Raw genomic sequence first — 27,887 nt, forward strand, 5'->3', positions numbered from 1 at the left:
GGTAGGGGAATCACAGGCTTTCCTTCGGAAGTGGTACTGAAAATGTGAATGCGAGGTTTGCAGTTCACTGAACTTCGCCGTTCCCAGGATGCTTCCGTTGCCCTGGCAACCGCCGGGCCTAAGTGGTCCCCAGAGTGCCGCTAAGGAAGCCGGGAAGAGCCCTTCCCTCCCCAAGATGGTGGCGCGGCTTAGGGCGGGGTCCGCCAACATGTTTAGACCTTTCCTTCCTTTCCCGTTTTTTCACATTAACAGCGAACTTCCACCAACACTTGTTCTTTTTCCTGGTTCAGAGAGGCTGGGAGAAGAGAGAGAGAAAGAGAGGTTGCCTGCAGCGATTGGGGCAAATACCCAAAGCGAGAGGCGGGACTTCCGCGTTGTACCGGAAGTGACGCGACAGTCGCGGTCGCCGCCAGGTGGAACGGCAGGTGGGTGCAGGTGCCGTCCTGGCCCAGGCCCGGCTGTGGGACCGAATCTCTCGGTGAGCTACCGAAGCGGCTCCCAAGGGTCTGGAGACCGTGGGGACGGACTCTGGAATCCGAGCCCTTCGCCCTGGCCTGGGGTCCTCCTCTGTACCAAGTAAGAATCACCTGCTCCCCTTCCAGCCTTAGGCTCCCTACCCCAGTCCAGAGGGGAGGACCAGAGGCCTGCTGTCCCGAAGGAGGGAGGGGTGGGAGCTTGGTGCTGGCGTCTGGGCACTTCAGTTCCCTGAAGCCCCGTGTTCTTTTCTCTCTCAAACCCAGTTTCCCATTCCCCTCCCGAGCTGGGCAGTTAGCCAGTCGGCCCCAACTCTCGGCACCATGTTTGCAGACTTAGACTATGACATCGAGGAGGATAAATTGTGAGTATTTTCTTCCTCAAGATCTGGGAGCTGAGGACCCAGGTCCCTCTTGTCCTTGGATGTCCTAGCCACACACTTTTACTTCTCATGGTATGGAAGCAGAAATAGGTCTGGACATTCGAGTAGGTTCATCTCTGTGTGTTTGTGTGTGTGTGTGTTTGTGTGTGTGTGTGTGTGTGTGTGTGTGAGAGAGAGAGAGATAGGCTAACGGATAATAATGATTCAGGCCATGTGCGCATGATCCATCCACAGCACAGCAGGCGGAGTGGTCCTCCTGGGGTGGTCTGGGAAGGTGTTCCAAAGGTGGCAGCAGAGCCAGCTTGCTTGCAAAGGCTGCATGGGAACATCATCGACCTTCCTCCCCAGCATAGATGATCAGTAAGGTAGACTTTCATAAATTAGATCTGGCTGACCTTTAGAAAGTACTCCCAGAGCGAGGAGTAGATCTCATGGCCTTGTGTGTTAGTCCTTTGTAAGGGCTGAGCAGCCCTTGGTTGCTAGTGATCGGTCTTCAGTAACCAAGCTGACACCTGAGCCTGTTCACCACGAGACACACCTAAGCTCACTGATCGTGAATGCTGGCTGGTAACTGAGCAGTATAACTGGGACATGGCTGGAGGATGGTTGGACAACTGGCTATGATGTCCTGGATGTGCCTTAGAAGGGGAAAAGGATGGGGCCTGGCTGAATTTACGCGTTTGTTTCCTTGGCACTGCCCGCTCTGGCGAGGATGGGGAGAGCCTTCCGTGCCCTTTTCTTGTATCAGGGAGCCTCATTTTATTTTCTGGGTGAAGGAACAGAAGCAGAGGAAATGCCTGACCTGAGTCCCAGGGCAGATCGTGGCAGATCTGGGCTCCGGCCCTTCCGCTGCACGACTCTTGAGCGTGTCTGGTGACAGTGCTCTTTCTGGCTGAGGGAGGCAGAGGCTACTTTGTGTCGCCTGCTCCTTCCAGTCACCCTTTCTCCAAAATTCACCTTCGCTCACTTCTATTTCCAGAGGAATCCCCACTGTGCCTGGGAAGGTCACCCTGCAGAAGGATGCTCAGAACCTGATTGGGATAAGCATTGGAGGAGGGGCTCAGTACTGTCCCTGCCTCTATATTGTCCAGGTATGAGGTGCACTTTGGAGGTGGGGGCAGGGTCCTGGGTGGAGCAAGTCGCCTCCTTTCTTGCGTGTGACAGAAAGAGGTTCATTTCTCCACTCAGAAAGCCCGGCTGCAGGGCTGGGAGATGGCTCAGTCGGGAGAGTGTGTGCCGCGCAGGCTGGAGTAGCGAAGTTCGATCTCAGGTGCCTGAGTCAAGCACTGATGTGGCAGTATGCGCTTGTCACCACAGTGCTGGGGAGATGGAGACGGGGATGCTGCGCTTCACTGCCCAGCTAGTTTAGACTAATAGGTGAATTCCAGGCCACAGACAGACATGAGTCAAAAAAAAAAAAAGTTGATTCCTGAAGAATGGAAGCAGAGTGGCAGACCAGCCCAGCACACACACGCACAAAGGTCTGTCTGTCTCCATTCTTTTACAATTTTATGATCGGTGTTTGCATGTTTATGTGTGTCTGATGTGTGTGTATGTGTATGGGTGCCCTCATGTGTGGCAAACATTCAGAGGTCAAAGGACAATCCTGTTAGTCAGTTTTCTACAGTAAGATCCCAAGCTTGAAATCGGGCCATCAGGTTAGCATAGTAAGCACTCGACCTGCTGAGGCATCTCCTTGGTCCTCCTCGTTTCTGAGCTCTGTTCTTTGCAATACCGGCCACCGCTCTAATGGGCCTGTCCCCGTGCCTCTTCCGTTTCCATCTGTTCTTCGCGTGCAGCAGGTTCTGATCTGGCTATCTGGCAGACTCTTGGCCTTATACCATGTGTGTCCGACTGAAGTCGGTGCTGGCCAGTGTCTTAGCATGTAACAGACATTCAGTACCAGTCTCTAGTGAGCCTGCTTGCCAACTGAAGTAGGAAGGCTACGAGATAATAATGTCCTTGCTGGGTGTGGCAGCCTACACCTGTAACCCTGCACTTGGGGGGTGGAGGCAGGGAGGATCAGCCGCTCTCAGTCACGCTCGGCTACACAGTGAATGAGTTTGAGGCCGACGTGGGCTACTCGAGATCTAGTGTCAGCAAACAAACAAAGTAGCAGCCCGAGACTCACGTGTCTATCCCCAGATACCAGTGAGTTTCTTGTCCACGCTGGGTCTCAGTTTTCTCATCTGGAAAATGAGGGTTTAAAGTGTGTAACCAAGGTTTGGTTCCCAGCATTGATATCAGGCAGTTCACAGCCACCTATAACTCAAGTTCCACGGGATCAGATGCCGTCTTCTGCCACCTCCAGTCCCTGCATGCATATATTCACACACATTCACATGAAATTTTTAAAATTAAATAAGTGTACTGGGCTTCATGAGACCCTGTTTCAAAAGAAACAAAACCAAGTACATGAATGAAGTAAACTATGTAAGCACAAGCGTCTTTGAGTTCTTGTGAAAATGCAGCAGAACGGCAAAGTCCAGGGGCAGGCCCTTATGCTGCTTCACCGAGACACAGGTGCAGTGGTTCTCCGGCAGCTGTGCCTTTCCCAGCTGCTGTGCTGGTGTTAGGGAAGCGACTTCATGGTTTTCCTGAGGAAGCTGCCCTGGTGATCTGTCCACTGCGGTGACCAGTCAGTTACATTTCTGTGTCCTTAGAAGGATCCAGACTGTCTCCTGGTGGGACACCCAGCAGAGTAGGCCTCAGGGAGGATCATCCGCTCTTACCTCTGTCTTCGAGGGTGATTTGTCTCCTCTGCCCCAGGAGACTGAGGGAGACCTTTCTCGGGTCCCTGCTGACCTCGTGCCTTCTCAGCCTCAGGGCCACTCCCCCGGCCCATCTGTTCTGGACCTGAAGGGCGGGTTTGTTTGAACAAACTGCATCATAACATGAGGTTTGCTTTGTTCGTTTATAGCGAGTCGAGTGCACAGAGGCCCGTGTCACCAGCAGTTCCCACCCTCCTCTCACCCTCCCCTTCAGCTGCTGCAGCAGATACAGCTCCTCCTGCTTTGCTTTTTTTTATTATTGCTTTTAGTTGTGTGCGTGTGTGCACGCATGCACGCACTTGCGTGTAGATGTCCATGCAGAACAGGTGTCAGGTCCCTCTGAAGCTAAGCTGCTTGACATGAGGGCTGGGAACTGAACTTGGGTCTTCTGCAAGAACAGGCTGCACTCTTAATTGCTGAATCACCTCTCTAGCCCTCCTGGTTTTGTTGCTCGTTTTCTTGATTGATCCCTTGTTCTTGGTTCAGGAGATAAGGAGTTCAAATATCTTCTTTTTTCTTCAAGAAGGGGTTTCTATGTAGCTTTAGGGCCTGTCCTAGATCTCACTCTGTAGACCAGGCTGGCCTCAAACTCACAGAGATCTCCACCTCCCTCTGCCTCCCGAGTGCTGGGACTAAAGGTGTGCAGCACCACCGCCCAGCAAGTTCAGCTCTCTTCTAAAGCCAAGATCTCCCTCTTATCCATCTTCCCATCACAGACACTGTCTTGACGCAGTATTAACACCACCTCAACGTTCGGGAAACATTTTCCAAATCCCTGGCCAGCTCTGGAGACCAAGAGGATAGAGAAGGGACAGAAACAAGTCCCACCCTTCTGAACGCTTGTGTTGAACTTTCTGATGAGCTGGTGTCTTCCTTCCTTTCTTTTATTTGCTAATTTTTTTTAAATTTATTTATTTATTATGTATACAATATTCTGTCTGTATGCCTGAAGGCCAGAAGAGGGCGCCAGACCTCTTTACAGATGGTTGTGAGCCACCATGTGGTTGCTGGGAATTGAACTCAGGACCTTTGGAAGAGCAGGCAATGCTCTTAACCACTGAGCCATCTCTCCAGCCCTATTTGCTAATTTTTTATGTGTGTGAATGTTTTGCCTGCATGTGTGCCTGTGTACCACATCCGTGCCTGGTGACTGTGGAAGCCAGAAGAGGGCATTGAGTGCCCTGGAACTGGAGTTACAGACAGTTGTAAGCCACCATGTGGGTGCTGGGTTTCAAACCCAGGTCCTCTGGAAGAGTGGCCAGTGTCCTTAACTGCTGAACCACCTCCCTTAGTCTTGAATTGGTGACTTTTTTCTTTTTTATTTTTTTGAGACAGGATCTCATGTAGCCTAGGCTGGCCTCTAATTTCCCCTGTAGCTGAAGCTGGCCTTGAACCCACTGATCCTCCAGCTTCTCTGTCAAGTGCTCGACTTTGAGACACATGCGGCCATGCTCAGCCTGTACTTCTTTCTGAGCAGAGCCTCTCCTTTCTTTGGTATTTACTGCTATTTGCCCCTGTTCAATCCTCTTGCTTTCCCAGACTTTCCACAGTCGTCTTCCCCCTCTTTGTTCAGACTTTCATCTGTCTTCATCTAACCCTTTGGGGACCTCTGCTCTTCATTCCCAGTCCCAGGGTCCCCTTTGTGGCTTCCGTCTCCATCGGGATGGAACATGTCCTCTGGCTTTCTGAGGATGGGCAGATGGGCAGTGCACATTCTAGAGACTTCCTTCAGTGTTGCTCCCTTAGTCCTCAGCGTTAGCTTGAGCTCAAGTTCAGGAGTAAAGGTCAAAGGGCTCTGCTGGCTCAGTGCTAGGGGACACAGCTAGAGTGACTGAGCTCTGGCTCCATCTCCATCACTAAAATTAATGCTAGGTTTGGGTAAGTTTCAATCAGAACTTTTGAAAAATGTTCATTTTTTAGATTTATATATTTTATGTGTGTGAATGCTTTGCCTGCATGTATGTCTGTGCACCACATGCACGCCTGGTGCCCATGGAGGTCAGAAGAGGGCATCAGATCCCTTGGAGCTGGAGTCACAGTATAGGTGCTGGGGACTGAACTCGGGTCCTCCGCAAGTGCAAGTGCTCTTAACCCCGAGTCATCTTCCCAGCCCTTAATTTTATTTATTTTTAGTTTTTCAAGACAGGGTTTCTCTATGTAGCCCTGACTGTCCTGGAACTTGTTTGTAGACCAGGCTGGCCTTGAACTCACAGAGATCCATCTGCCCTTGCCTCCCTAGTGTTGGGTTTAAAGGCGGGCACCATCATTACCCAGTTTACATTCCCTAATTTTTATTTTTTAAATAAATAAAGACTTTAAGGTTGGACTTGGTGACCCACACCTTTAATCCAGCAGTAGGCAAGCAGAAGCAGGCAGATTGTGAGTTCAGGGTTATGTAGAGAGATCCTGTATCAAAAATCTATTCATCAATAAAGATTTTTAAAACCCACTTATTTGGTGGGGGGGGGGGGGGCTCCTGCGTCATGGCGCATGTGCAGGCTGAAGTGTGGCATGTGGGAGTCTATTATCCTTCTGCCATGTAAGTCCTAGGGTTTGCACTTGGCTCACCAGGCTTGGTAGCAAGCCCCCTTTTCTACTGAGCATCTCACTGGATTTAATTAGAAGTTTGATGGTGTCACCTCGTTATCCACTGCCACTAGCACAGTGTCCCATTTCTTTTGGGGACCTTTACTTATGTGTGCTTATTCTTACCTGTCAAGCCTTGCGGAGTTGGTCGTTCCTGCACCTGAGGTGTCAGGGAGACAGTTGCAGGCAGCAGCCGCTCATGCTGTGCTGGGTCCTCGGAAAGCGGATTCTGTGGACTCTCCAGTAGATCCTGCCCTGTAAGGTCCTTACTGCCTCCCTTGTTCTCCAGTTGTCACAAATACACATACCACAAAATTTACTCTCTTAACCATTCTTAGGCGGCATTAAAATATATTCGCAATGTGGTGCAGCCATCACCACTGTTCAGTCCAGAGCTCTTCGCTGACTCCCTCTCCTCAGTCCCTACAGCTCCCATGTTCCTCGCTGTCTCTGTGGCTTTGACTATTCTAGGGACTCTTGTAAGCAGAACTGGGAATTTACTTTGCCTAGTGTAATGTTAGAGTTCATTGTATTGTAGTTTCCTTTTAACTCAAAATATTGAGTTAAGTGTCTCAGTTCTTGCCATGGGTGCTTTCTCCAGACTGATGGGGTTTTTTTGTAGTCAATTACTCAGTTTATTTTAATAAGCCATCCCTCAGTCACCATGAAATTTCTCTCTCAAACCTGAAAGTCCATGTCTGAGTTTCTGGGCATGAACGGGAATCTGAAAACCTGTCCTAGCCAATCCAACTAGAACATAAAACTGTTGACTCTCCTGGGCTCTCTTGGTTCCCTCAGATTTTCCTTGAGAGTGTGGTATCTCTGTAGTTACTCTCCGGTCCAGTTTGTGCTCCTCCATCTGTGTGCCCCTGTGTCTGTGTGTGCCCTGTAGACAGCTGTCTTCTCACTGTCACCACTAAACAGCTCATCTGACAGAAGGCTACCTCACAGCCAGTGAGCACAAGTCCTGGTGAAGGGGTTAGCTTGGGACAAGGACTCACAGGCATAGGACCCTTGCTCAGAGCATTCCTGGCCTGTTCTTTGAAGACCAAAGTAGCTGTTGGAATTGAGAAGTGCTTTTGGCTGCTGAGCAGCATTGTTGGAAAAGCCATGGAAGGTAGTGACACTAAGGAACAGGTGCGAGGGCCTTAAGGGCCCCTGTATTTCCTATATAGAGAAAGAATCTGACCTGTTGGGAGTCACAGTCTGTCTTCTCAAGAATGGGGAGTTTTCCTCTTGTCTTCTTGGCACTGCCTGAGGTAGAGGGAGGGCCTGCCGAGGTTCCAGGTCCATCCCATTGTCCTCCACTTCCTATACATCCGCAGGTATTTGACAACACGCCTGCAGCCTTGGATGGCACGGTGGCGGCTGGTGATGAGATCACCGGGGTCAATGGCAGGTCAATCAAAGGAAAAACCAAAGTAGAGGTGGCGAAGATGATCCAGGAGGTGAAGGTAAGACCACTGCAGGAGCAGCTGGACCCCTGTGGGAACAGCTGGTCCCTGCGGGAGCAGCTAGACCCTTGCAGGATCAGCTGGACCACTGAGGGAGCAGCTGGAAGCTTGCTCCAGAGTGTGAGGCAGAGGCTGTCAGGTCCCTGCTGAGCCACCCAGACTGCCAGGGTCCTAGCAGGCTTAGGGGTCACTGCCTACTTCTTTATAGCAATATGAGGGATATAATTCTATCTCCTGGGCCCCTTGGACTGTCAGTAAATGCTAAGAATTCTTGGGACTTATTCTGAGCCCCTCTAAGCTTCCAGAAGTGCTAAACACTAAGACAATCTATGATGTCCCTTGTTGGAACTGCAGAGGCAGCTAGATGCCAACAGTGACCTCCCTGTGTCAGTGAATCCTAGTGACCACAGCTGGGCCATGTTTGCCCTAAAGTTTTATTGTGGGGACTGCGTCCCAAATTCCTCAGGGACTTCAGGCAACAAAGAACCCTAAGCTCAGGCATCTCCTGGCCAGATGTAGCCCACACCCTTCCCTCCTGCTAGTTCCCCACCCCAGATGTTCCACTGAGAGCCTTGCTTGATCTAGTGTCCTTATCACTGTCAAAACAAGCGTGGCCATCTTGCTGTTCCCCTGCAGTTGAGCCATTGGAGACCTTTGGGAAAGTCAGTGAGCGAGCCGCATGAAGAGTGCAAAACCACAGATGACAGGCAGTCCCAGAGTCAAGGGTGGGCCCAGCTTATGTAGACTTGGGGCAGCGCCTCAGGCCCCCGGCCCCAGTCAGTGCCTTTCCCTTCCTGTCGCTATCCTCCAAGGCTCCCAGACCAGCTCCTCCTATCCCCTGCCTTTAAAAAAAAATACTTTTTTATTGGATAAATTTATTTTATATACATTTTGACTGCAAGTATATATGTACATCACATTTGTGCTTTGTGCCCTTGGCAGTCAGAAGAGGGCATTGGAGTTACAGATGGTTGTGAACCACCATGTGGGTACTGAGAACTGAGCCATCTCTTCAGCCCCACTGTCCCCTTCCACTCAGACAAAAACCACCCTGGTCTCCCATGGTCCTGTTCCTGAGTCACCTTGGTATTTAGTCCTCACAAAGGACTGGAGTCCCTGAGAAATCCTGCTTCTTCTTGTTGGTGTTCTAGTGCAGACGTGTAAAAAATAATCTCTGGGAGGGCCTGGAGCTGGCAACCACTGTCCTAATTGTGTCTGTGCTGCTCTTGCAGGGGGAGGTGACCATCCATTACAACAAGCTGCAGGCGGACCCTAAGCAGGGCATGTCCCTGGACATTGGTAAGTCAGGCCAGAGCAGCCATGTGCCATGGGCTCTGGCTTTTTCTGTCCAAGCTGGCAGAATGGCTGGCAGTAGCCATTCCCAGGCCCCTGGCCCTGCATTCTCACTACCCTGTGTTTTACACCTCCCAATGCCAGACCTTGGCCTGTGTGTCATGGCCTCTCCTGTAGTGTAATTCTAGAAAGTCTAGGGTGCAAAGTGGGCCTTATGGGTGGCTATTTGGCAGGTTGTCTGTCTGGAAGGGCAGGATCTTGCTTCTGTAGCAGCCTTGAGACAGCAATAGTTAGGTGCCACTTCTTCTGGATCAAGCACGCGACAAAGTATAAGGCACAAGAGACTTGGCAGTCTCTTGGCAGAACCCCCAGATCAGCCCGTGCTCACCACAGCCCACAGCCTGTTAGGACAGAGGCTAAGGGCAAATGAGCTCACCAGGTGTTTATCTAAGTAGCACTGTAAACCAGGCTGGCATCTAACTCAGAGATCCTCCTGCCTCTGCCTACCAAGTACTGGGATTAAAGGTGTGTGCCATCACACCTGGTCTAACATTCTTGTTCTTGAGCCCTTCCAAGACCTTAGCTGGTTATATGCAGTGACCAGCCAGTGACACTTAATGGTGTCTACTACTGTGATGTAATCAGCCTGAGAACCCACCTCCAGAGCCTTGCCTTGGCACAAGTCATCTCACATGCTGCCTGGAAGGGAGAAGGGACAAGGCCCCCTCTGTCTGGGCTGTCAGCCACTGCTTAGCATGGACAAGCTCTGTGCCCTCAGAGACACCACTGGCAGATAGCAGGTCTCACTTTGTGCCAAGCACTCCATGTTTACCTGTATGGCTCCTCCAAGATGGAGCTGAGTAGGACAGGTAGCCCAGGACATACGCTGCTGAGAGCCGCTGCTTCCTGACCGCTCCTGCTTCCTGACCGCTCCAGACACCAAGCCCCAGGCCAGTTTTCTCCATCCGCTGGCACAGCCTGCAGTTGTGATGGGGCTCAGGCCTAGATGGCCTGGTCAGCAGCACACTCATCGGCCCCTTCTCTCTTGCTCCAGTGTTGAAGAAAGTCAAGCACCGGCTAGTGGAGAACATGAGTTCTGGCACAGCTGATGCCCTGGGTCTGAGCCGTGCCATCCTGTGCAATGGTGAGTCCTCCTCCCGCCAGCCTGGTGGTCAGCTGTCCATCAAGCTAACTTCCCTGCCTCAACGTGGACAGCCAAGGCACACCTTTGTGTCCCTGGGGTCCTCTTCTACCCTCCAAGAGCTACTATAACTGTCAGCTGTGGGCTTTTAGGTCACTGCCTGGCGGTGGGGAAGGGACAGACTTGGGAGGACAGGTCCTTCCAGCTTGGATGCCTGGCCAGGCTGAGTCCCACTCCACTGTCAGCATGCTCCCTGCCCAGCCACACTTGTCCTGCTCCTGTGCTGTCCTCCTCAGTCCTGCCCTTGACCAGGAGGTGGCGCTGCCACCTTTGTCACCACTTCCTTTGCCAGTGCGCAGAGAAGCCATGTGCGGGCACTTTACACACAGGCAGACGCATGCACTGGATGTCTCCCCAGGAGGCCGATAGAACCCGTGCTCCTGCTCCTGCCATCGCCAGCCTATGCTTATAAATAGCAGTGCTATGCGTGTACTCGGGGAGGACAAAAATACCCATGGAAACCGTGGGCTCAGCTGGGCACACGGGCTTTATTGGCTGGGAGAGTGGGGGTGGGGCCTGAGCGTGTTCCAAATGGGGTACAAAGTGGCGGCTGCTATTTTCAGCCCCATGGTGCCTATAAATCCTTGTTACTGTAGTCACCATGCATTGAGATGGAATTAGAACTGGTTGTTGTTTTCCCGAACCTTGCAATTTCCCTGGCTGTAAATAGGATTTCTAAATTGAAGCTGTCATGATGTCCCATGACCCAGCTAAAAACAACTGTGCCTGCTGGCCATGTGCTCGTGTTCCAGGGAGCTAGGACCTGGAGGCTGCGGTGACCCACAGCCTCCTGAAGACTTCTAAGGTGTCCACCCTCCCCCAATTCTCCCACTCACAGCCCCCACACAGCCAGCTCTCCTGTCCAGAGAGAAGTCTCCGTGTGTGCCCGTGTCCCTTCCCTCCTGCTCAAAAGCCCCTGCCTGAGCAAACACACCAAGGCCAGGGGAGCCGGGCTCTGCTTGCTTAGGCGTAGCTCTATGACTCCAGGCAAGTTTCCTATCACTCAGCTTCCTCTGTAGAATAGGCTGAGTCGTCCCTGCCCACAGGTGCAGGCTGTAGAAGGGCCAGGGGCTGTCAGGGAGCGTTCTGTGTGCTAGCTCATAGCAGGGTGACTTTGTGTGGCTGCAGGTTTTCTCAAGCCTGGTCAGGGTTCCCCCTCTCATGAAAGGTGGGGACAGATTAGAGTTGGGAAGCTAAGGAGGTCCATGCTCCCTGCACTCCCAAATCTATGTCTGTAATGCTTTCTGCCCTCCTGTCAGCCTCCTCCCATTTCTAGCCCCAGCCCCTGTGGAGCTGAGGTGGCTGTTGTTCCCTTACCCCCTGCCCCAATCTATTCTGGTCACTGGCTACTGGCTGAGCTCTTCTGCTGGACCTGGAGTCCAAGGGCATGACCTGAGTCTTGGTTTTACCACAGTCACTCCCTGGGCCTAATGTGGTATTGTGTGACAAAACTGTTTTTTCTTTTTCTTAAAGATTTGTTTATGTATATACTGTTCTGCCTGCATGTACGCCTGCAGGCCAAAAGAGGGTGCCAGATCTCATTACAGATGGTTGTGAGCCACCTTGTGGTTGCTGGGAATTGAACTCAGGACCTCTGGAAGAGCAGGCAGTGCTCTTAAGCACTGAGCCATCTCTCCAGTCCACCTCTTTTTTTTTCCTGATGAAGGAAAACATTTAATTGGGGCTGGCTTACAGTTCAGAGGTTTAGTCATCATCATGGTGGACATGGCGGAGTGCAGGCAGACATGGTGCTGGAGAAGAAGCTAAGAGCCCTACTTTTTTTAAATTCTTTATTGATTCTTTGGGAGTTTCACATCATGTACCCCAATTCTGCTCACCCCCATATCTTCCTTTCACACCTGCTGTGCCCCCCCCAAAAGAAAACAAAACAAAGCAAGCAAACAAAAAAACCCAAAACAACAACAAAATGATCTCTTTGCTTCTCCTCCTTTCCCGCCTCTCCACACCTCTCCACTCGTCCTGGTGGCATTGGGGCTTTGGTGTGGCATATGGTATGTATGCCCCTTTGTTCTGTCAGCTTTACTGGCAAGTGTTCATTGCAGTAAGTCACTGGTCTGGCACAAGGCCTCTGGTGTCTGGCATACCATCATCATTGGAGCCTCACCAGAACTTCTCTGGGATATCCTGTGGCCGCCGCAAGTCTTGGAGATCCTGCGGGTATTGTTCCACAGGACCAGTTCTTCCATGAGCTCTAGAAGGTCCTAGATCAGGTCGATGCTAGGGTGGGCCAACCCAAGGCCTGGCTGTGGGCCTGGGTGGTAGCTGAACTGGTGACGAAACTTTACTTGAAGAGCTGCAATGCGCATGTCTACTTATTCCAGATAGGGAGCCCACGGCAGACCAGATACAGCTATCACCCAAATCTACCTTGGTGAATCTCTGAGAGGTCCCTACAGGAGCATAAGTGACTCAGAGACAACTACATCACCAAGGCCCACCTCAGCATGAGTGACAGCCCACAAAGCTGGGACCCTGGAGCGCACTGCACAGCCTGCAGGCAGCTCGACAGGTTGGAGAGTATCCTTTCCAGGTGCTCAGTTGGTCCAAGCCTCTTCAGGCAGCTTGTCTGGTCTCTGCTCCTCCCAGACAGCTGGTCTGGTCTCTGTCTTCTTCAGCTTAGCTCAGTTAGTCTGAGAGGGACTCTGGGCTTTTATTGTGTACTCTGGCAGCAAGGGGTCAAGTGAATTTGGCAAGCTGGGGAGATAAGTAGGTACTTAGTCTATGTCTGTTTGGCTTTTGGCTGTGACCAGCAAATTCTTCTAATGTAAGACCTTCCTCCAAGCCCTCCCGGATCTCTTTCCCCGAACTCCAGCCAGTCTTGAGCAGTCGTCCCAGCCACCTGGCCATGACCAAAAGGCCTTTCTCCTCTCCAACTGCTGTGTGGGGAGCCTTGGCTGCTGGCCCAGGGTTTGCTTTCTGGGCCTATGGGAAGCTACCCTTGAGTCTGGCCTCACCCTCATACACTCATGACTTAGGGAAGATCCTATATTGAAAAGGCCATCAGCCCCTGGATTGGCCCAGCCGGTGGTAGGTGGAGGGAGGCTCCTGACATGGGTCCTGAGCCAGCTCTGCCTGACTCTTGCCTCTCAATGTTTTCTGGGGAGTTGACAAGTAAGGCCTGGGGCCCATACTCTACCCTAAACCTTCTGTTTTTGGTAGAGGCTCAGGGGGCTACCCTTCCCTCTCCAGTGTGGGCTGGGCTGGGTTGTTACCCTCCCTGTTCTTGACCTCCACAGACGGGCTGGTAAAGCGGCTGGAGGAGCTGGAGCGCACTGCCGAGCTGTACAAAGGTAGGTAGCCACCAAGTGCCTGCTGCTGCTCTGCCCTGGGGACCCTGTCCTAGAGAGTGGATGTAGGTGTCCTTCCAAATTCCTACCCACCCAGAGAGATCCCCTAGGAGGTTGTCATACATAATCCCAGCTGCCTATCACATGGGATCTGCATAGAGGGCCAACTCAGCCTCCATTCCCAGGCCTTGGGGAAAAGCCTGGGGACCTAATGCCCAGTGAAGACCTCAGGTGGAATGTGAGGCGGGGGGGCCAATGTGATCCCTGATTTCTGTCTCCATCTTCTGTCACTTGGGTCTCTTCCCACAGGGATGACGGAACACACCAAGAATCTCCTACGCGCCTTTTATGAGCTGTCACAGACGCACCGGGGTAATGGCATCCCCAGACATGCCATGTGACCCTGCAAACCCCTGTCCCTCAGGGCTCAGTAACCCCGAACAGTGAGGTGTGGTTAGGTTCCTCTCTGGGGCCCTTTTCATCCCTATGCCAAGGCCAACACCTAGCTCTGACCTCCAGCCTCACACTGGGTGGCAATGACCATGGAGCATCTGGTCCAGCTGGCCTTTGGAGGATGCCACGCACCTTGCTGCTACTTACAGTGCCGGCAGCGTCTCTTCATATGGTCTCTTCAGTTCCATGTGGGCAGGAAAGACACAACCCCATTAACTGGCAAGGAAATGAAGCCCAGACAGGAAGTGTGCCCAGGGCTCAAGGTTGGATAGCTGGCATTTGAACCCAGGGGTCCAGAATCTCAGCCTGGCACTCTGCTCTCGCCTGGCGTGACCACTGTAGATTTTCACTTAGCCTTTTCTGGTTGGTTGGGGGGACAAAAACTAGCTCCCCAAAGAGCCTAAGCTCAGAGTGAGGATGCAGCTCCTGGGGAGTATGGTCCAGGCCTCTTGAAGATGTACCTCCTTCTAATGTAGACCTTTCAAGCAGACCTGGGCTTTCTGTTCATCATGCCCCTGTCCTGCTGCCCAGCAAGCCCCTGGCTTCTCCATTAGGGGGTCAAGTGGGGGCTTCAAGGCAAACTTGTCATGCAGCCTTTGGGGACGTGTTCTCTGTGATTGGGGTGCGGGAGCCGCAGCCAGCAGCAAGTGAGGCATTCGTGAAGTTTGCTGATGCACACCGCAGCATTGAGAAGTTTGGCATTCGGCTCCTGAAAACCATCAAACCGGTGGGTCCCTCAGAGTGCAGCATGCCCCACTGGCCAGAGCAGGAGGGACAGTTTAGCACAGGAGGGGTTCTGGGCTGGAGTCAGGTGCTGGATGCAGACACTAGCTTGGTCACCGCTGTGGCCAGCCAGCCATCAGTAACTGTTCCTTCCTGCATTCCTGTTGACCTCAAGACTGCTGGGTCACAATGTGCCCTTGTCCTGACATAGTCTTCTACCCTTGACATATCTGTGCCGTTTGTCACCCAACCTCTTAGATGCTGACGGACCTGAACACGTACCTCAATAAAGCCATCCCTGATACGCGCCTCACCATCAAAAAATACCTGGATGTGAAGTTCGAGTACCTGGTGAGTGTCTGCAGTGTCTGGGTGTGAAGTTCAAGTACCTGGTGAGTGTCTGCAGTGTCTGGGTGTGAAGTTCGAGTACCTGGTGAGTGTCTGCAGTGTCTGGGTGTGAAGTTCAAGTACCTGGTGAGGGTCTGCAGTGTCTGGGTGTGAAGTTCGAGTACCTGGTGAGTGTCTGCAGTGTCTGGGTGTGAAGTTCGAGTACCTGGTGAGTGTCTGCAGTGTCTGGGTGTGAAGTTCGAGTACCTGGTGAGTGTCTGCAGTGTCTGGGTGTGAAGTTCGAGTACCTGGTGAGTGTCTGCAGTGTCTGGGTGTGAAGTTCGAGTACCTGGTGAGTGTCTGCAGTGTCTGGGTGTGAAGTTCGAGTACCTGGTGAGGGTCTGCAGTGTCTGGGTGTGAAGTTCAAGTACCTGGTGAGGGTCTGCAGTGTCTGGGTGTGAAGTTCAAGTACCTGGTGAGGGTCTGCAGTGTCTGGGTGTGAAGTTCGAGTACCTGGTGAGTGTCTGCAGTGTCTGGGTGTGAAGTTCAAGTACCTGGTGAGGGTCTGCAGTGTCTGGGTGTGAAGTTCGAGTACCTGGTGAGTGTCTGCAGTGTCTGGGTGTGAAGTTCAAGTACCTGGTGAGTGTCTGCAGTGTCTGGGTGTGAAGTTCGAGTACCTGGTGAGTGTCTGCAGTGTCTGGGTGTGAAGTTCGAGTACCTGGTGAGGGTCTGCAGTGTCTGGGTGTGAAGTTCAAGTACCTGGTGAGGGTCTGCAGTGTCTGGGTGTGAAGTTCAAGTACCTGGTGAGGGTCTGCAGTGTCTGGGTGTGAAGTTCGAGTACCTGGTGAGTGTCTGCAGTGTCTGGATGTGAAGTTCAAGTACCTGGTGAGGGTCTGCAGTGTCTGGGTGTGAAGTTCGAGTACCTGGTGAGGGTCTGCAGTGTCTGGGTGTGAAGTTGGAGTCCCTGGTGAGTGTCTGCAGTGTCTGGGTGTGAAGTTGGAGTCCCTGGTGAATGTGCGCAGTGTCTGGCCAGCCGCAGTGCACCCACCCTGGAGGCCAGCCCTGAGGCTAGTAGCCATGCCCTGGCAGGCAGAATGGGGTCAGATCTCTGTTGAGTCAGGAGTTTGGGATTGAAGGCCTGACGCATCAGAAGCAGCCTAGACTCTGCATTTCCACACCAGGGGAGCTCGGAGCTACCTAGAACCTGGGAACAGGAAAGCTCTCATTCTCTGTCATTTCTGTCCCTTGGGACTCCCTGAGCTCCTTAGCAGCGGCTCAGACTAGGTCTGGGATACTTCAAAGGACATTCGGAGTCCTAAATGATAATCAGATTGTTAAAGAAGCCAAGAGAATGAACTGTTAAGTATTCAGGCTTTTGCTAGGGTACTTCTCAGAGCCTTGACAGGCCTGTGCACAGCATGCCTTCAAGAAGCTCCTAAGCTCCTTTGCTTCGCCAGCACCACCACACAGTACTTTTTGGTTTTGGATCTTTGCTCTTCTGGAGATAGAGCCCTTATGCATGCAAGGCAAGTACTGTACCGCTGAGCCTCACCCTCCAATCCCCAGAGCTGCTTTTGGATTTCTCAAGCCTTCAGGCCTGCAGTCCCAGGGGAGTGCCTCATCTCTCTGCTACCCCTTTCCTGGACCTCTGTCCGTATCTGCTTCCAGCCTTTCCCAGGTGGTCCAGAGCTAGGTGACCTGTATGGCTGCAGTTCTCTTGGTGTGTCCAGGTTCCCAGGTGACCTGAGGGCACAGGGAGGCATGGTAGGGGAGCTGAATCGTGAGGGTGGGAGTCCAGGAAGCTTGGCCACTGACTTCCTGGCCTCCTCCATTCCACCCCACACAGTCCTACTGTCTGAAGGTGAAGGAGATGGACGACGAGGAATACAGCTGCATCGTGAGTACCCAAGGGGCCCCACTGATGTCGGGAGGCCTTGGGGTGCCCACATTGCCCCTTCAGAGGGTTCTAGGTCTGCCAGAGTATTGAGTGTGTCGGGCATCCTGGGGTCTTAGTTCCTAGAGTTTGGGGCTGCCAGCCCATATTACCAGCTCCTCTGGCTTGGAGTACCAGCTAGTTTGTCATGAAGTGGCCGACTCCCCAGTATTCTCTAGGCCAGGCACCCCAAGGTTGTGAGGCTCTTGTAGAAAAAAGCTTACTGATTTCACTTCTGAGCTATGCTTTGGTTTTTTAAAAAAGTTGTTTTTTGTTTTTATATACATGAGTGTTTTACGTGTGTGTGTGTATGTGTGTCCATTTGCTTTTTTTGTTTTGTTTTTTGTTTGTTTTTTGTGGGGGGGAGGGTTGAGACAGGTTTTCTCTGTAGCTTTGGACCCTGTGCTGGCACTAGCTTGTGTAGACCAGGCTGGCCTCGAACTCACAGAGATCCACCTACCTGGATTTCTGCCTCCCAAGTGCTGGGATTAAGGTGTGTGTCCCTTTGCATGGCTGGCGTCTGTAGAGGTCAGAAATGACAGACAGTTGTGGATGCTGGGAACTGAGCTCAGCCTCTGAGAACAGCGAGGACTCTTAACCACCGAGCCACTCTCCAGCCCCTGGTGGTTTTTCGTTGTTTTTGTTTCTAGTTTGTGACTTGTTTGCAGTCAGGGTCCATTTTTTGACCAGTATTTATTTCATGTGAGCTGTGTTTGTGTTTCTGTGGTTGATATTTTCCCTCTTAAGTTACTGTTTTGAGCTTCTGTCTGTCACTGGCATCTGAAGGGCCACTGTGGTACAGCCATGAGCTGGACCAGCCCTGCAGCCTTCCAACCCCATCTGTCCCTGGGAGGCCCAGATCCACCCAAGAGAGCTGACAGGCTTGCCTGCTGCAGGCCCTAGGAGAGCCCCTATACCGAGTGAGCACAGGCAACTATGAGTACCGCCTGATCCTGCGCTGCCGCCAGGAGGCTCGAGCCCGGTTCTCCCAGATGCGCAAGGATGTGCTGGAGAAGATGGAGCTGCTGGACCAGAAGCATGGTAAGGGGCACTAGAGGCCTGTGCACTACCCCTTACCCGGCACTTAGCCCCAGGGTGGGTGCCATTCTCTCCCTGGATCAGAGATGAGGCCTAGAGAGGGTAGTCTCCCTTATGCCCCAGGACCAGGTCCTGGTAGGAGTCCACCTAGAACCTGGCTGGGTTGAGGCCAGGGCTTGGGTCCCTGATCCACTCACTCAGGCAGCCTTCTCTGTTTCCTGGGATAGGAGTTTGGAGGACTAGATGGCTAACTAGGCAGGGCCAGGAAGCCTTTGGCTATGTCCCTTTCCACCCATCCTAAGACCAGGGGCCCCAGTAAGTGTCCCAGCAGGAAGGACAGGCCAGCTCTAGATCTTCCCTAAGGTGCAGCCATAGCCACTGGGCCTGTCTGTTCACCTTCTGCCCCAGTCCAGGACATCGTGTTCCAGCTGCAGCGCTTCGTGTCCACCATGTCCAAGTACTACAACGACTGCTATGCCGTGCTGCGGGATGCCGACGTCTTCCCCATTGAGGTGGACCTGGCACACACCACTCTAGCCTATGGCCCTGCCCAGGGTGGCTTCACTGATGGAGAGGATGAGGACGAGGATGAGGAGGATGGGGCAGCTAGGGAAGTGTCCAAGGATGCACGTGGGGCCACTGGGCCCATGGACAAGGGCGGAAGCTGGTGTGACTCCTGAGTGCCCCCCCAAGTGAACCTGGGGGGCAGGGCATTGGGAGGACCGCAGTGGGAGCAGGGCGGGGCCACTGTAGGACAGCGAAGGCGTATAGTGGCGCATAAAAGCCTGCTGGCTCGGGCGCCTGCCTCCCTGCTCCTCTGTCCTCGCACAGTGAATCCAGGCTGCAGCCTGGGACCTGGACTCTGGCCTCCATCCTTCCTTCCCACCTCCCAACCGGAGGGAGAGCTGGGCCTTGGACAGAAAAGAGGAGGGGCTGGAGCAGGCAGAGCGCAGGACCTGTCCCTGTGAATACCTTGGTGGTGCCAAGCCTGCAGGGAACAGGAGCTGGGTGGACATCCGAGGCTGGGGCCAGCATACGAGGCCGGCCCCTTGAGTCCACATGCACACCTTGGCAGCCTATATTTATTTGTTCCTGACTTAGCCTCAAGGACTGAATGCTGGGCCTGTATTGAATAAACAGAAACCCAGACAGAATGGACAGGCTCCTTGCAATGGCTCAGACCCTCTGCAACCAGATCTCAGCTGCCTTCTGGTCATGAGGGAGCTGGGGCACAGGCTTAGGCAGTTCTCTCTGTGTCCCTCACTCATCTCTTGCAGCACCTGCAGGAGCAGCTTTCTTGCTTCCGTAGCATCTGGGGTTGAGAGGCTCAGGACCGTCCATGAGAACAGTGGGGCCTGAGCTTGAGTCTGCAGGTCCCAAAGCCTGACTGTCACCTGCTCCCCTCTTCCAGCACCATTGAGCACTCTCCCTTCAACCCTCTGTGTTGCTGGTTGTGAAGTAAACCTTTGTGAGACACTCACTGCTGGGGAAGACTACTTCAGGAGTGCCTGCTTAGTTCAGGGCGCAGGGGGCGCTAGGGAGATGCCGCAGCCCTTAGGCAGTAGTCTGCCTGGCAGCTCTGCCTGGCTGGGTGTGGTGCACTCCTACAGCTCTTTTACTCTGCAATGCCCGTTGGGACAGGGGATGTGGCCATCTTGAGAACAGAACGGGCAAGGAAGGTGCAAGGTCCAAAGTGGAAAAGCACCTTTGCTTGTGGCTTTGAGCTCTGCAGTCCTGCAGAAACCAGGTAGGATTCTCAGGCAGGCACTGGAGGTGGAGGGAGATGGCCTGTCACTGTCCACCCACATGGGGCCCAGCAGCTGTCTGGTCACACTGCATCTCTCAAGAGACATCAGTTGATGGTCAAAGGCACAGATCAAAGCCTACAGCTTGAAGCCAGGCATGGTGGCACATGTCTTTAATCCCAGCACTCGAGCGGCAGAGGCAAGTGGATGTGAGTTCAAGGCCAGCCTGGTCTATGAAGTGAGTTCCAGGACAGCTAGAGCTGTTGCAGAGAAACCCTGCCTCAACAACAACAACCAAACAAACCACAGCTCTGGACCCAATAATGGCCTCTGTGCAACCCAGGGCTGATTTCTGCTCTCCTGATGCATGTTTCCCCGTCTGAAGTGTGGATAAATTCTACTTCATTGGGTTTAGGAGAAACAGTAAGCCAACATAAAGGGCTTAGAACAGTGTTTGGTCAAGAAGGCACTCTCAGGAAAATGCTTAGATAAAATGCTGTCCCTTCTGGAGTCTGGGAGCCATAGGTGAGCGTAAGCACCTGAGCCTTGCCTGGTTCCCCAAACCTTGGATGGAAATGAGGCCCAGCTGGGACCAGTAGGTGGGAAGGGACCATTTGTGGTAGGAACTCAGTTGAGGTCTCCTAGCTAGAAGAGTGAGACAGGAAGACCCTCACATGGGTTAGAGTGCACCTCTCCGGTTGAGAGAGGTCATGGCCCACAAGTCCCTGTGGTAGAGAGCAGGTGCCAGGGCCACTGATGAACACAAAGCTGTGTTGTCAGGAGCAGCGCTCTGACTAAAAGTGATGGGTCACTAGAATGCCCTCTAAGGGGGTGGCTACTCAGGGCAGCAAGGGGACATGCACACCTTGAGGGCCTCTGAGGATTTGCTGATCACCCAGCTCCCATGCTCTCTGGAACTGATTGTGAAGTCTGCACAGGAAGAAGACCCAGGGTCAGTCTCTGACCCTGTGCCTCTCATCTCTCATGCAGATGGCGGCCAAATGGGCTTCAGTATATAGCATCCCCCCCCCCCCCGCCAGCCCCCAGTGTCTCTAGCTAGTGCCATTCCTTACAGACTCCAATGGCTCAGGGGACCTTATGGGGACCCTTCTGGCTATTCTTAACCCTCCCCAGCTCAGGTGGCCCCGCCCTGGCAGGCACAGGAACATGATATATCTTTCAGTAGATAGAGTTCCTTTATCAACTTGTGCTCCTGTCAGCCCACAACTTCACTGGGAATGAATGGCCTGGCAGATGGGGTACCCAGTGGATAACCCCAGGCTGCCTTCCCATGAGCCAGGCCCTCATCTGCCTAATGTCTACACAGACTCATGACCCAGCCCAGACACTGTTTCCACCTCTGGTTCAGGTCCTGAGGACCCAGCCCTGGGGCTCAACACCTCCAGAGCCTCAAGGCTGCCAGGCTCCTCAATGCTGGCAGGCATTGGCTCAGAGTCCCTCTCAGCATCCACATCCTCCGTGTCAGCGGCTCCTCCTTCAGCCGCTGGACCTGATGGGGTATTAGAGCAGCGCAGGCAGCAGTAGGTAATGACTGCCATGAAGACTCCAGCCAAGGCCACCTCGGAGCCAGCAAGGTAGAAGATGATCTCATAGTTCTTCAGGGCATCCACCAGGCGGCCTGGAGGGGGAGGGGAGCCATGTCAACCTGTCAGGGCCTTCTCTAACTCGGGGGGGGGGGGGGAGACTTACTGGTGATACACATATGCCCTGGCTTTATTCCTGATTATGAATGCAGAACTCCAAATGGATCCTTTCTTGTGAGGCCCAGAATGCCACTTTCCCTCCCTGAACCTCAATCTAATGCTTCTGAAGATGCTTTTATAGTCTACGAGGTTCCCCCTCCACATCAATGCAAGCCTACAGTGACTTGTTCCACTTGTGGGTGTCAGGGTGTCAGTGTAGCTGGACCTGGTCTATAGGGGTTTGGCCTAGCATCCTCATCAGGATCTGCAAGCTGTCCAAACTGAGCTGGTGAGGTGCCTGAGCACAGACTGGGAAGTGGGACTCTGTGCTCCGGAAAAGAGGGCTCATATCCCTTCCTGGGCACGGTATATCCATATGTGGGGGAATCTCTAGCTCCGTTGTGGGGGACTGAACCCAGGACATCACACGTGCTAAGACAGCTCATGGTGACATGCCCAGTCTCCACTGTATTTTCTTCCATGGGCTTCATTCTAGACTATTCCCATGTCCACACCAAGCTGTGGTCTTCGGGAAGTTTCCTGATGACCATGACTTCACAGCCAGTCCTGTCTCCGGCCATACGCAGTTTTGGAGTGCCCTACACTGGACCTGCATTCTTTCCTACTAGGTCCACCCAACAGTAGGTGGTCCCTGGGCTTCCAGGAGGGCCAGCTTTGAGGCTCTTGGGGTGGTGGGCTTGAGAGAGGGCACCCACACATTGGCTCGGGGGCTTTGCCTTTCTTATTGGGTCAAGCAGGAAGAGAAAGCTTGCTTGGGCCACTCTGCCATCTGGCTGGCTCTGAAGGAAAAGATGGCAGCTTACTCTTCTCTGTTGCAGCCTGGGCTCTGCTATTCATACCTGAAGCCTCTCTCTCACTTAAGCCTGGCCCTCTGGAGCCTCGGGACAATCAGACAACTCAGGAAGATGTCGGGGTCCCCACCTCTACCTTTCCTGTCTTAGCTCAGCTCTCACTTGTACAGTGACTCTTTTCCCCCAGCAACCCCCCCCCCCCAGCCCTTCACACTGTGCCCTCACCCGCTGAACTATGCCAGGATGAGCAGAAGGCTTGGCAGACAGGTGCTGGGGGTATCAGCACCTCTCCTCTCCAGCTGTCATCTGAGCACCCCTTCTCTGCCCCTAGTCAGGGCTGATTTCCTGTTCTGGCTTACAGGCTGGCTGAACTAAAGCATCCACACACATTCGGTCCAGGTTAGCTCTCTGCAGGGGCAGATCCGGATCCACAACTTGGGCTAAGCTTCCAAATCTAACCTGTTCCCCTACCCCTCTCGCACAAGGCCTTTATATTATTTGCTTGAGAAGACTGACATGCGTAAGATGCTTGGCTATTTGTGTATTTCTTCTGGAGACTGACCTTTGGCTTTTCCATCCTCACCGCCTGAGGGTGATCCCTGGGGGTGATCCCTGGAGGAGGAACTACCTAGTAATAAAGGGAGTCCACCAACCAAGCTTTCCAGCAAAGGGGCCTGCCTTCCCCCTCATCCCTGGAAGGTCGATCTTAAGGGCTTCCCTTATACTAACAACTCCCAGGTTTAGCTACCCCTCTCCTATGGTGCGCACCGGCAGAGGGCGGTCCTATGAGCACAGCCACGGCCTCCACGAGCAGTACCAGGCCCAGCGCACTGGGGAAGCGGGGCGCACCCACGGTCGCCATGAGCACCTCGAACTGCAGCGCGCCCACCATGCCGTAGGAGAGGCCGAAAGCGATGCAGAAAGCCACGAGGGTGCCATAGGAGCGCGCACGAGCGCTGATCAGGTCCGTGAGCCCGTTGGCCAGCAAAGCCAGACTGAAGAGATAGGGAACGTGGGGTCGCAGGCGTGTCAGGCCCGCCAGGGCACCGCACGCCGGCCGTGCCACGATGTCCACGAAGCCCACGATGGACAACAAGAAGGCGGCCTCAGCGTCAGGCACGCCTGCATCTTTGGCGTAGTTCACCAGCAGGATGGGGGGCACGAAGAGCCCAAGTGCCATCAGGAACTTGGTGACTACGTACACCATGAAGGCGCGGTCGGTGCACACCGCCACGTCTAGCAGGCGGCGGCGAGCCCCGCCGCCGGGTGCGCGGTCCTTCTCCGGATCTGGGCGAAGCGGGGGCGGGGGCCCTGGTGGTGGCCGCATGACGGCCCCGCAGGCGCAGCAGTGCAACAGGAGGCCGCCAAACAGCAGGAAGCCGCCGCGCCAGCCGAAGCGCTCCCCCAGCAGCTGGCCAAGCGGCGACAACGTGGACAGGAACACCGGGCTGCCCGCCGCTGCCAGCCCGTTGGCCAGGGGACGTCGCCGCTCGAAGTAGAGTCCCAGCATGATGAGCGACGGCTGGAAGTTGAGGGCCAGGCCCAGCCCTGCGGGCGAGGCGACGCTGCTGGAGTGCCCCTTCTGGCCTCAGTGGCAGGGCCAGGCTGGGCCGGGATCAGGATAAGTCCGAAACCGGGAGAGTGAGCTAGGAGACTCAGGGGCCACCCCTTTGAGGAAAACTGGGGACTGAGAGACTTGCAGCAGGGACTCTCGACTCCTGCAGGGAGAGACATGGGTGCCCTCACCTGTGAGCACTCCAGCCGTCAGGTACAGCTCCAGAAGGCGCGAGGCAAAGGAAGCCAGGATCATGCCCGCGGAAGCCAGGAGCCCGCCAGCCAGCATCACCGGGCGACAGCCAAAGCGCGTCACGAGGATGCTGGACAAGGGGCCTGTGGGCAGAGTAGGTCATCGTCTAGGTTAGACCAATCTCCTCCCCAGAAAATGCGCCAGGTCTTGCCTTGTCCCTCTGAGATCTGAAAGAGCTTGAAGGGGTATTTAACTCTCCCCCGTCCCAGCCCCATCAGAGACAAAGAGGGCATTATGGTTGAGTCACACAGCTTGACTGGGCAGACAGGGTGGTGTGTGTGTGTCTGTGTGTCTGTCTGTCTAGTGGCCACCCATCTCTTACCCTCTTGAGAGCCCAGAACCAAAGTAGGAAGGATGGCTTCCACTCTTCGCCTCTGCCTGCCACCAGACTACCATCCTCCTGAAGGCTCCCACCCTCCCAACACTCCGGCATTGGGGCTTCTCCGGGTTGATGTTGCCCAGTATAGGTTTGCTGGCAGGAATGAACCCAACCCCTCCAGGCCAGCAGTAGGAGCGGGTTTCCACTCCCATCCGTGTGCCCTACCCACTCTTTCCTAGGGTCGAGGCTTCCATGTGTTTCCCATCGAAGGTAGGGGCGGGGACCGGGGCGGTGCTTCTTTAGGCGCTAGCGCCTCTCCCCCAGGTGCTAGACCCCAGGAGGCTCTGGGAGGAGTGCTGACCGGTGCCGTAGAGCATGGCCAGCATGATGGAGGACACCCAGGCTGTGTCGCTGTAACCCGCACCGAAGTCTTGCTTGAGTTCTCCGAAGAAAACGCTCACGGCCTTGGGGAAGCCGTAGGCGAAGCCGGTGATCACGAAGCAGGCGCCCAGCACCACCCAGCCCCAGCCACCATCTGGGGGGCCTGCACCCCGTCGTGGGCCGCCAGCGCCCATTGTCTCTACCTCTGCTGGGAAAGAGGGGGGACAAAAGGCAGTGGTGGGTGCTGTAGAGAAATGAATTGAGACCTGCAAGGAGAAACAGCCCCACGCCGCCCACGGAGCCCTTTCAGGGTTATAGAGCCAGCAAGGTAGGAAGGTCACCCCAAGTCTTCCCACCTTCCTGCAAAGGCTTGTGAAGGGTGAGTGGATGCTTGACTTCAAGGGTTCCTCGCTAGGGCTTCTCACCTCCTGGGACCTAGTAATGGCAGGGGAAGGGGTGCAGTGAATGCCAGATCCCAGCAGCCACTGTGGGGTGTGTGTGTGTGTGTGTGTGTGTGTGTGTGTGTGTGTGTAGGGGACTGTCAGTGTCACCATGAATACATGTAAGTTTGTGGACAAATGAGCCAATCAGCCAGTGGGGTGGCTGCCAGCTGTAGTGGCCCTCCAGCTTGTCCTAACTTTCCTCTGTGACCAGGAATAAGTCAAGATTAAAACAACAGGGCATACTGGCCTCGTCCTAGCAGCCTTTGGTGCAGCTTGTCCTTCCCGTTCTGGAAGGAGTTTGCCCTGTAAAGTCTCCTCTCCCGGCTGAGCCTCAGTTTCCCCACCAGTAGGATGGCTGAGTGAACACCTGTACACCAGCTGGAAACCTTGGGGAAGAGGAAAGGGCTCTGGAAGAGAGACCTGAGCCCCAGCAGTTCACGATCTAGGCCCTCCATCCCTAGGCAGGGGTTCCCAAGTCCTATGGCATCTGCCACGGAACAGGAGGGTGGGAGGCCCAGGGAAGCCCTCCAGGACCTCTCCCCAGGGACACCCAGGACTCTGCCCTCCCCCAACTCCAGGTTCTGACTTTTCTTACCTGCCCCCCTCCATGGCTATGAACACAGAGACAAGAAACTGTCCCCTGACAGCCCTCACAGCACACTCACCTAGACCTGACTCTGGATTTAGGGTCCAGCCTCACATCTCCTGAGGCCTGCAGGGAGGGGCTTCCTCGAGCTCCGTGAGACTGGAAGATACTGATTCCCACAGCCTTGGCTACTATGGCTGCACTCCGGCTGAATAAACAACTTCCCCAGGCCTGGGACTTAGAGTCCCCTCATCCCACCCCTGCTAAGAGGCTTTTACCAGTAAGGGAGTTGAGCACAAGTGACCAGCAGGGCTGACCCAGTGGGACAAAGGGCAAGGAGACCCTCCTTCACCTCCCAGGTCCTTCCAATAGGGGTACAAAGCCCTGCCTTGGGGGGGGGGTGTAATCTGGGGCTGGGGGCAAAGTGGTACCCTGAAGAGACCCGGCCTGTCAAGCCACTTCCGTACACCATTGCTCCCTCCCCAGCCCCAGGTCACATTCCAAGAGGGGCTCTTGGCTTCTCTTGGATAAAGCTAATCCAGGCCTGAGCGGTGGAGGGGCTGGAACAAAGGTGCTGTGTCCCAGCTAAGGGGAACAGGCACCATCCCTTGGGGTGCATTTGGAGATGGGGGGTGGGGTGGAGGTGAGAGCTTTCGTGCAGCCCTGCCTGAAAACTTCAAGAGCCCTGAGTGACTGGAGGGGAGACAGACTGAGACTCCAGTCACCCTAGAGGATCCCCACCTCCAAGGCCTTACCCTGCCCCCAAATCAGACACCTTCACTGCCACTGTGCCCACTTCCTTTATTTATTTTTATCATTTACAAAAGTTAAAAAGGGCTGTGTGGGGGACAGGGGTGGAAGAGGAGGTGTTTCCCTTTGGGGCACAGGCGGGAAGATGGGAGGCAAGAGGCTGAGTTCTGGGGAGAGTCTGGGATCCCTGAAAGCAACCAGCTGCCCCGTCCTTCCACCCCGTCACCCTGCCCTATGTTGCAGGCCCAGCCCTCAGGGAGTTTCTGGGCTGCGGGCAGAGGGGTAGGGATGGTCCCCTGGGTAGCGCCTGGCATCTTGGATCCTCTGCTGCTGCGGCTGTCAGCTGGAAGAGCCCTGGGCAGGTGTGCAGGGCCACCTCAGGCCCCGGGGAGGACATGGCCTCAGCGGATGAGGGGTGCTGAGCGGTCGTTGGTGACAGTGGGGCGCAGCTTCACGGTGGCAAAGGGATTTGTACCCCTGTGGGGGATAGGCTAGGGTGAGCGGGGCAGAGACTCCAGGTCTGTGTACCTAGGGAGAGTGGCCAGGCATCTGGCCAAGCGTCTGCTTCTTGCCGCCCTCCCGTTTCGAGTCACCTGCTCCCATTTGGCTCCCTGCCCACTGGGACTCACCGTGGAAAGAGCTCTGGGGGTTGGTGTTCCCAGGACATAAGTTTCTGCACGAAGGGAGGGCAGGTTCAGGGGCGGAGGGAAGATGGGGTCCCACCCCTCGCCCCAGGAGAGCACAGGACTGGGAGGTAGAGGCCCTGCAGGGCTAGATTTGAGGACACTGCAGCCCGAAGTCTGGGAAGTCTGGTTTCAAAGAAAACTCTAGGCCTTGCACAATGCCACGGCCTGGGGCTGACTGCCCCTGCGAGGTAAGGCCAGTGACCCCGTGCGCACTCCTTCACCCCCATCCCCACCTCCCATCCCCCGCAGAGGAGTGGCCAAGGTCGCCCTTGCTGGGCTACTCCATAGCGGCCAGGCAGAGGACAGGTGGGCTGACCTTGACGTCGGTGGCTGCCCCCATGCTGCCCACACTGCTCCGCCTGCTGCTGGGCAAGGGTGTGGGTGCCGGGCTGGGGGCGCGGCTGGGGACGCGGCTCGGGGTCCTGGAGCGGGAATTGCTATCCCAGTAGTCTGATGAGGCTGCAGGGTTGCCTGGCCTGTCCAAGAGGTCATCAAGGCTGTGGCTTCCCCGGAGGGGGTAGGACCTGAGTTAGAGAAAGCAGCCCGGCCTGGTGCCCCCTCCCACCTGCTGGGCCTGAAGCTGGGCAGGGATGGGGGGGCAGGCACACAACAGCCTTTATTAGGAGGTGGAGAATATGGGCCACCGTTCTCCAGAGGCCAAAGAGGACAGACCCATGAGATAGATTATCTCATAGATGTCCCCTGAAGGGAG

At 54.5% G+C, this 27,887-nt stretch overlaps 3 protein-coding genes across 5 annotated transcripts in view; 1 reads left to right on the forward strand and 2 right to left on the reverse strand.

The window, feature by feature from the left end:
- Positions 1-353: 353 nt before the first annotated feature.
- Pick1 (protein interacting with PRKCA 1) lies at positions 354-19,101 on the forward strand. 2 transcript variants are annotated; one of them, XM_041672094.1, is made up of 13 exons: positions 354-478; positions 741-838; positions 1,836-1,947; positions 7,539-7,667; positions 8,900-8,966; positions 10,015-10,104; positions 13,419-13,472; positions 13,779-13,841; positions 14,516-14,649; positions 14,904-14,996; positions 16,819-16,869; positions 17,802-17,946; positions 18,352-19,101. In XM_041672094.1, the coding sequence occupies exons 2-13, from the start codon at positions 798-800 to the stop codon at positions 18,621-18,623; spliced, it is 1,251 nt and encodes a 416-aa protein (XP_041528028.1). In that variant the 5' UTR covers positions 354-478; positions 741-797; the 3' UTR covers positions 18,624-19,101. The 2 variants fall into 2 exon arrangements, with proteins under 2 accessions (XP_041528028.1, XP_041528027.1); XM_041672093.1 differs by having other exon boundaries at positions 369-576.
- A 1,906-nt stretch (positions 19,102-21,007) lies between these two features.
- On the reverse strand, positions 21,008-24,904 carry Slc16a8 (solute carrier family 16 member 8). The gene is made up of 4 exons (XM_041672546.1): positions 24,691-24,904; positions 23,950-24,093; positions 22,972-23,751; positions 21,008-21,327 (listed from the first exon to the last, which is right to left on the reverse strand). The coding sequence occupies exons 1-4, from the start codon at positions 24,902-24,904 to the stop codon at positions 21,008-21,010; spliced, it is 1,458 nt and encodes a 485-aa protein (XP_041528480.1).
- A 1,623-nt stretch (positions 24,905-26,527) lies between these two features.
- The window catches only part of Baiap2l2 (BAR/IMD domain containing adaptor protein 2 like 2), a 30,019-nt gene continuing 28,659 nt past the window's right edge, over positions 26,528-27,887 (reverse strand). Inside the window, exons 12-14 of one of the 2 annotated variants that reach the window (XM_041672313.1) lie at positions 27,492-27,651; positions 27,119-27,162; positions 26,528-26,966 (exon numbers count right to left, since the gene is read on the reverse strand). In XM_041672313.1, the coding sequence (XP_041528247.1) occupies positions 26,891-26,966; positions 27,119-27,162; positions 27,492-27,651 (280 nt within the window). In that variant the 3' untranslated portion in view covers positions 26,528-26,890. Of the gene's footprint in view, positions 26,967-27,118; positions 27,163-27,491; positions 27,700-27,887 lie in introns of both variants that reach the window. The other variant, XM_041672312.1, reaches the window with a different exon arrangement.

Source organism: Microtus oregoni, unplaced genomic scaffold (assembly GCF_018167655.1).
Source record: "Microtus oregoni isolate MIOR12 unplaced genomic scaffold, Mior012 000022F_ref0000154, whole genome shotgun sequence".
NCBI lineage: Eukaryota > Metazoa > Chordata > Mammalia > Rodentia > Cricetidae > Microtus > Microtus oregoni.

What these genes read in the sequence shown, in the direction of transcription:
- Pick1 (XM_041672094.1), top strand. Translation starts at nt 798, where the DNA reads ATGTTTGCAGACTTAGACTATGACATCGAGGAGGATAAATT. An exon ending in CCGTGCCATCCTGTGCAATG is followed by an intron (nt 10,105 to 13,418) that starts GTGAGTCCTCCT and finishes TGACCTCCACAG; the next exon opens with ACGGGCTGGTAAAGCGGCTG. An exon ending in ATGTGAAGTTCGAGTACCTG is followed by an intron (nt 14,997 to 16,818) that starts GTGAGTGTCTGC and finishes CACCCCACACAG; the next exon opens with TCCTACTGTCTGAAGGTGAA.
- Slc16a8 (XM_041672546.1), bottom strand. Translation starts at nt 24,904, where the DNA reads ATGGGCGCTGGCGGCCCACGACGGGGTGCAGGCCCCCCAGATGGTGGC. An exon ending in GACGGCTGGAGTGCTCACAG is followed by an intron (nt 23,752 to 23,949) that starts GTGAGGGCACCC and finishes CCTCGCCCGCAG; the next exon opens with GGCTGGGCCTGGCCCTCAAC. An exon ending in CATAGGACCGCCCTCTGCCG is followed by an intron (nt 21,328 to 22,971) that starts GTGCGCACCATA and finishes CTCCCCCTCCAG; the next exon opens with GCCGCCTGGTGGATGCCCTG.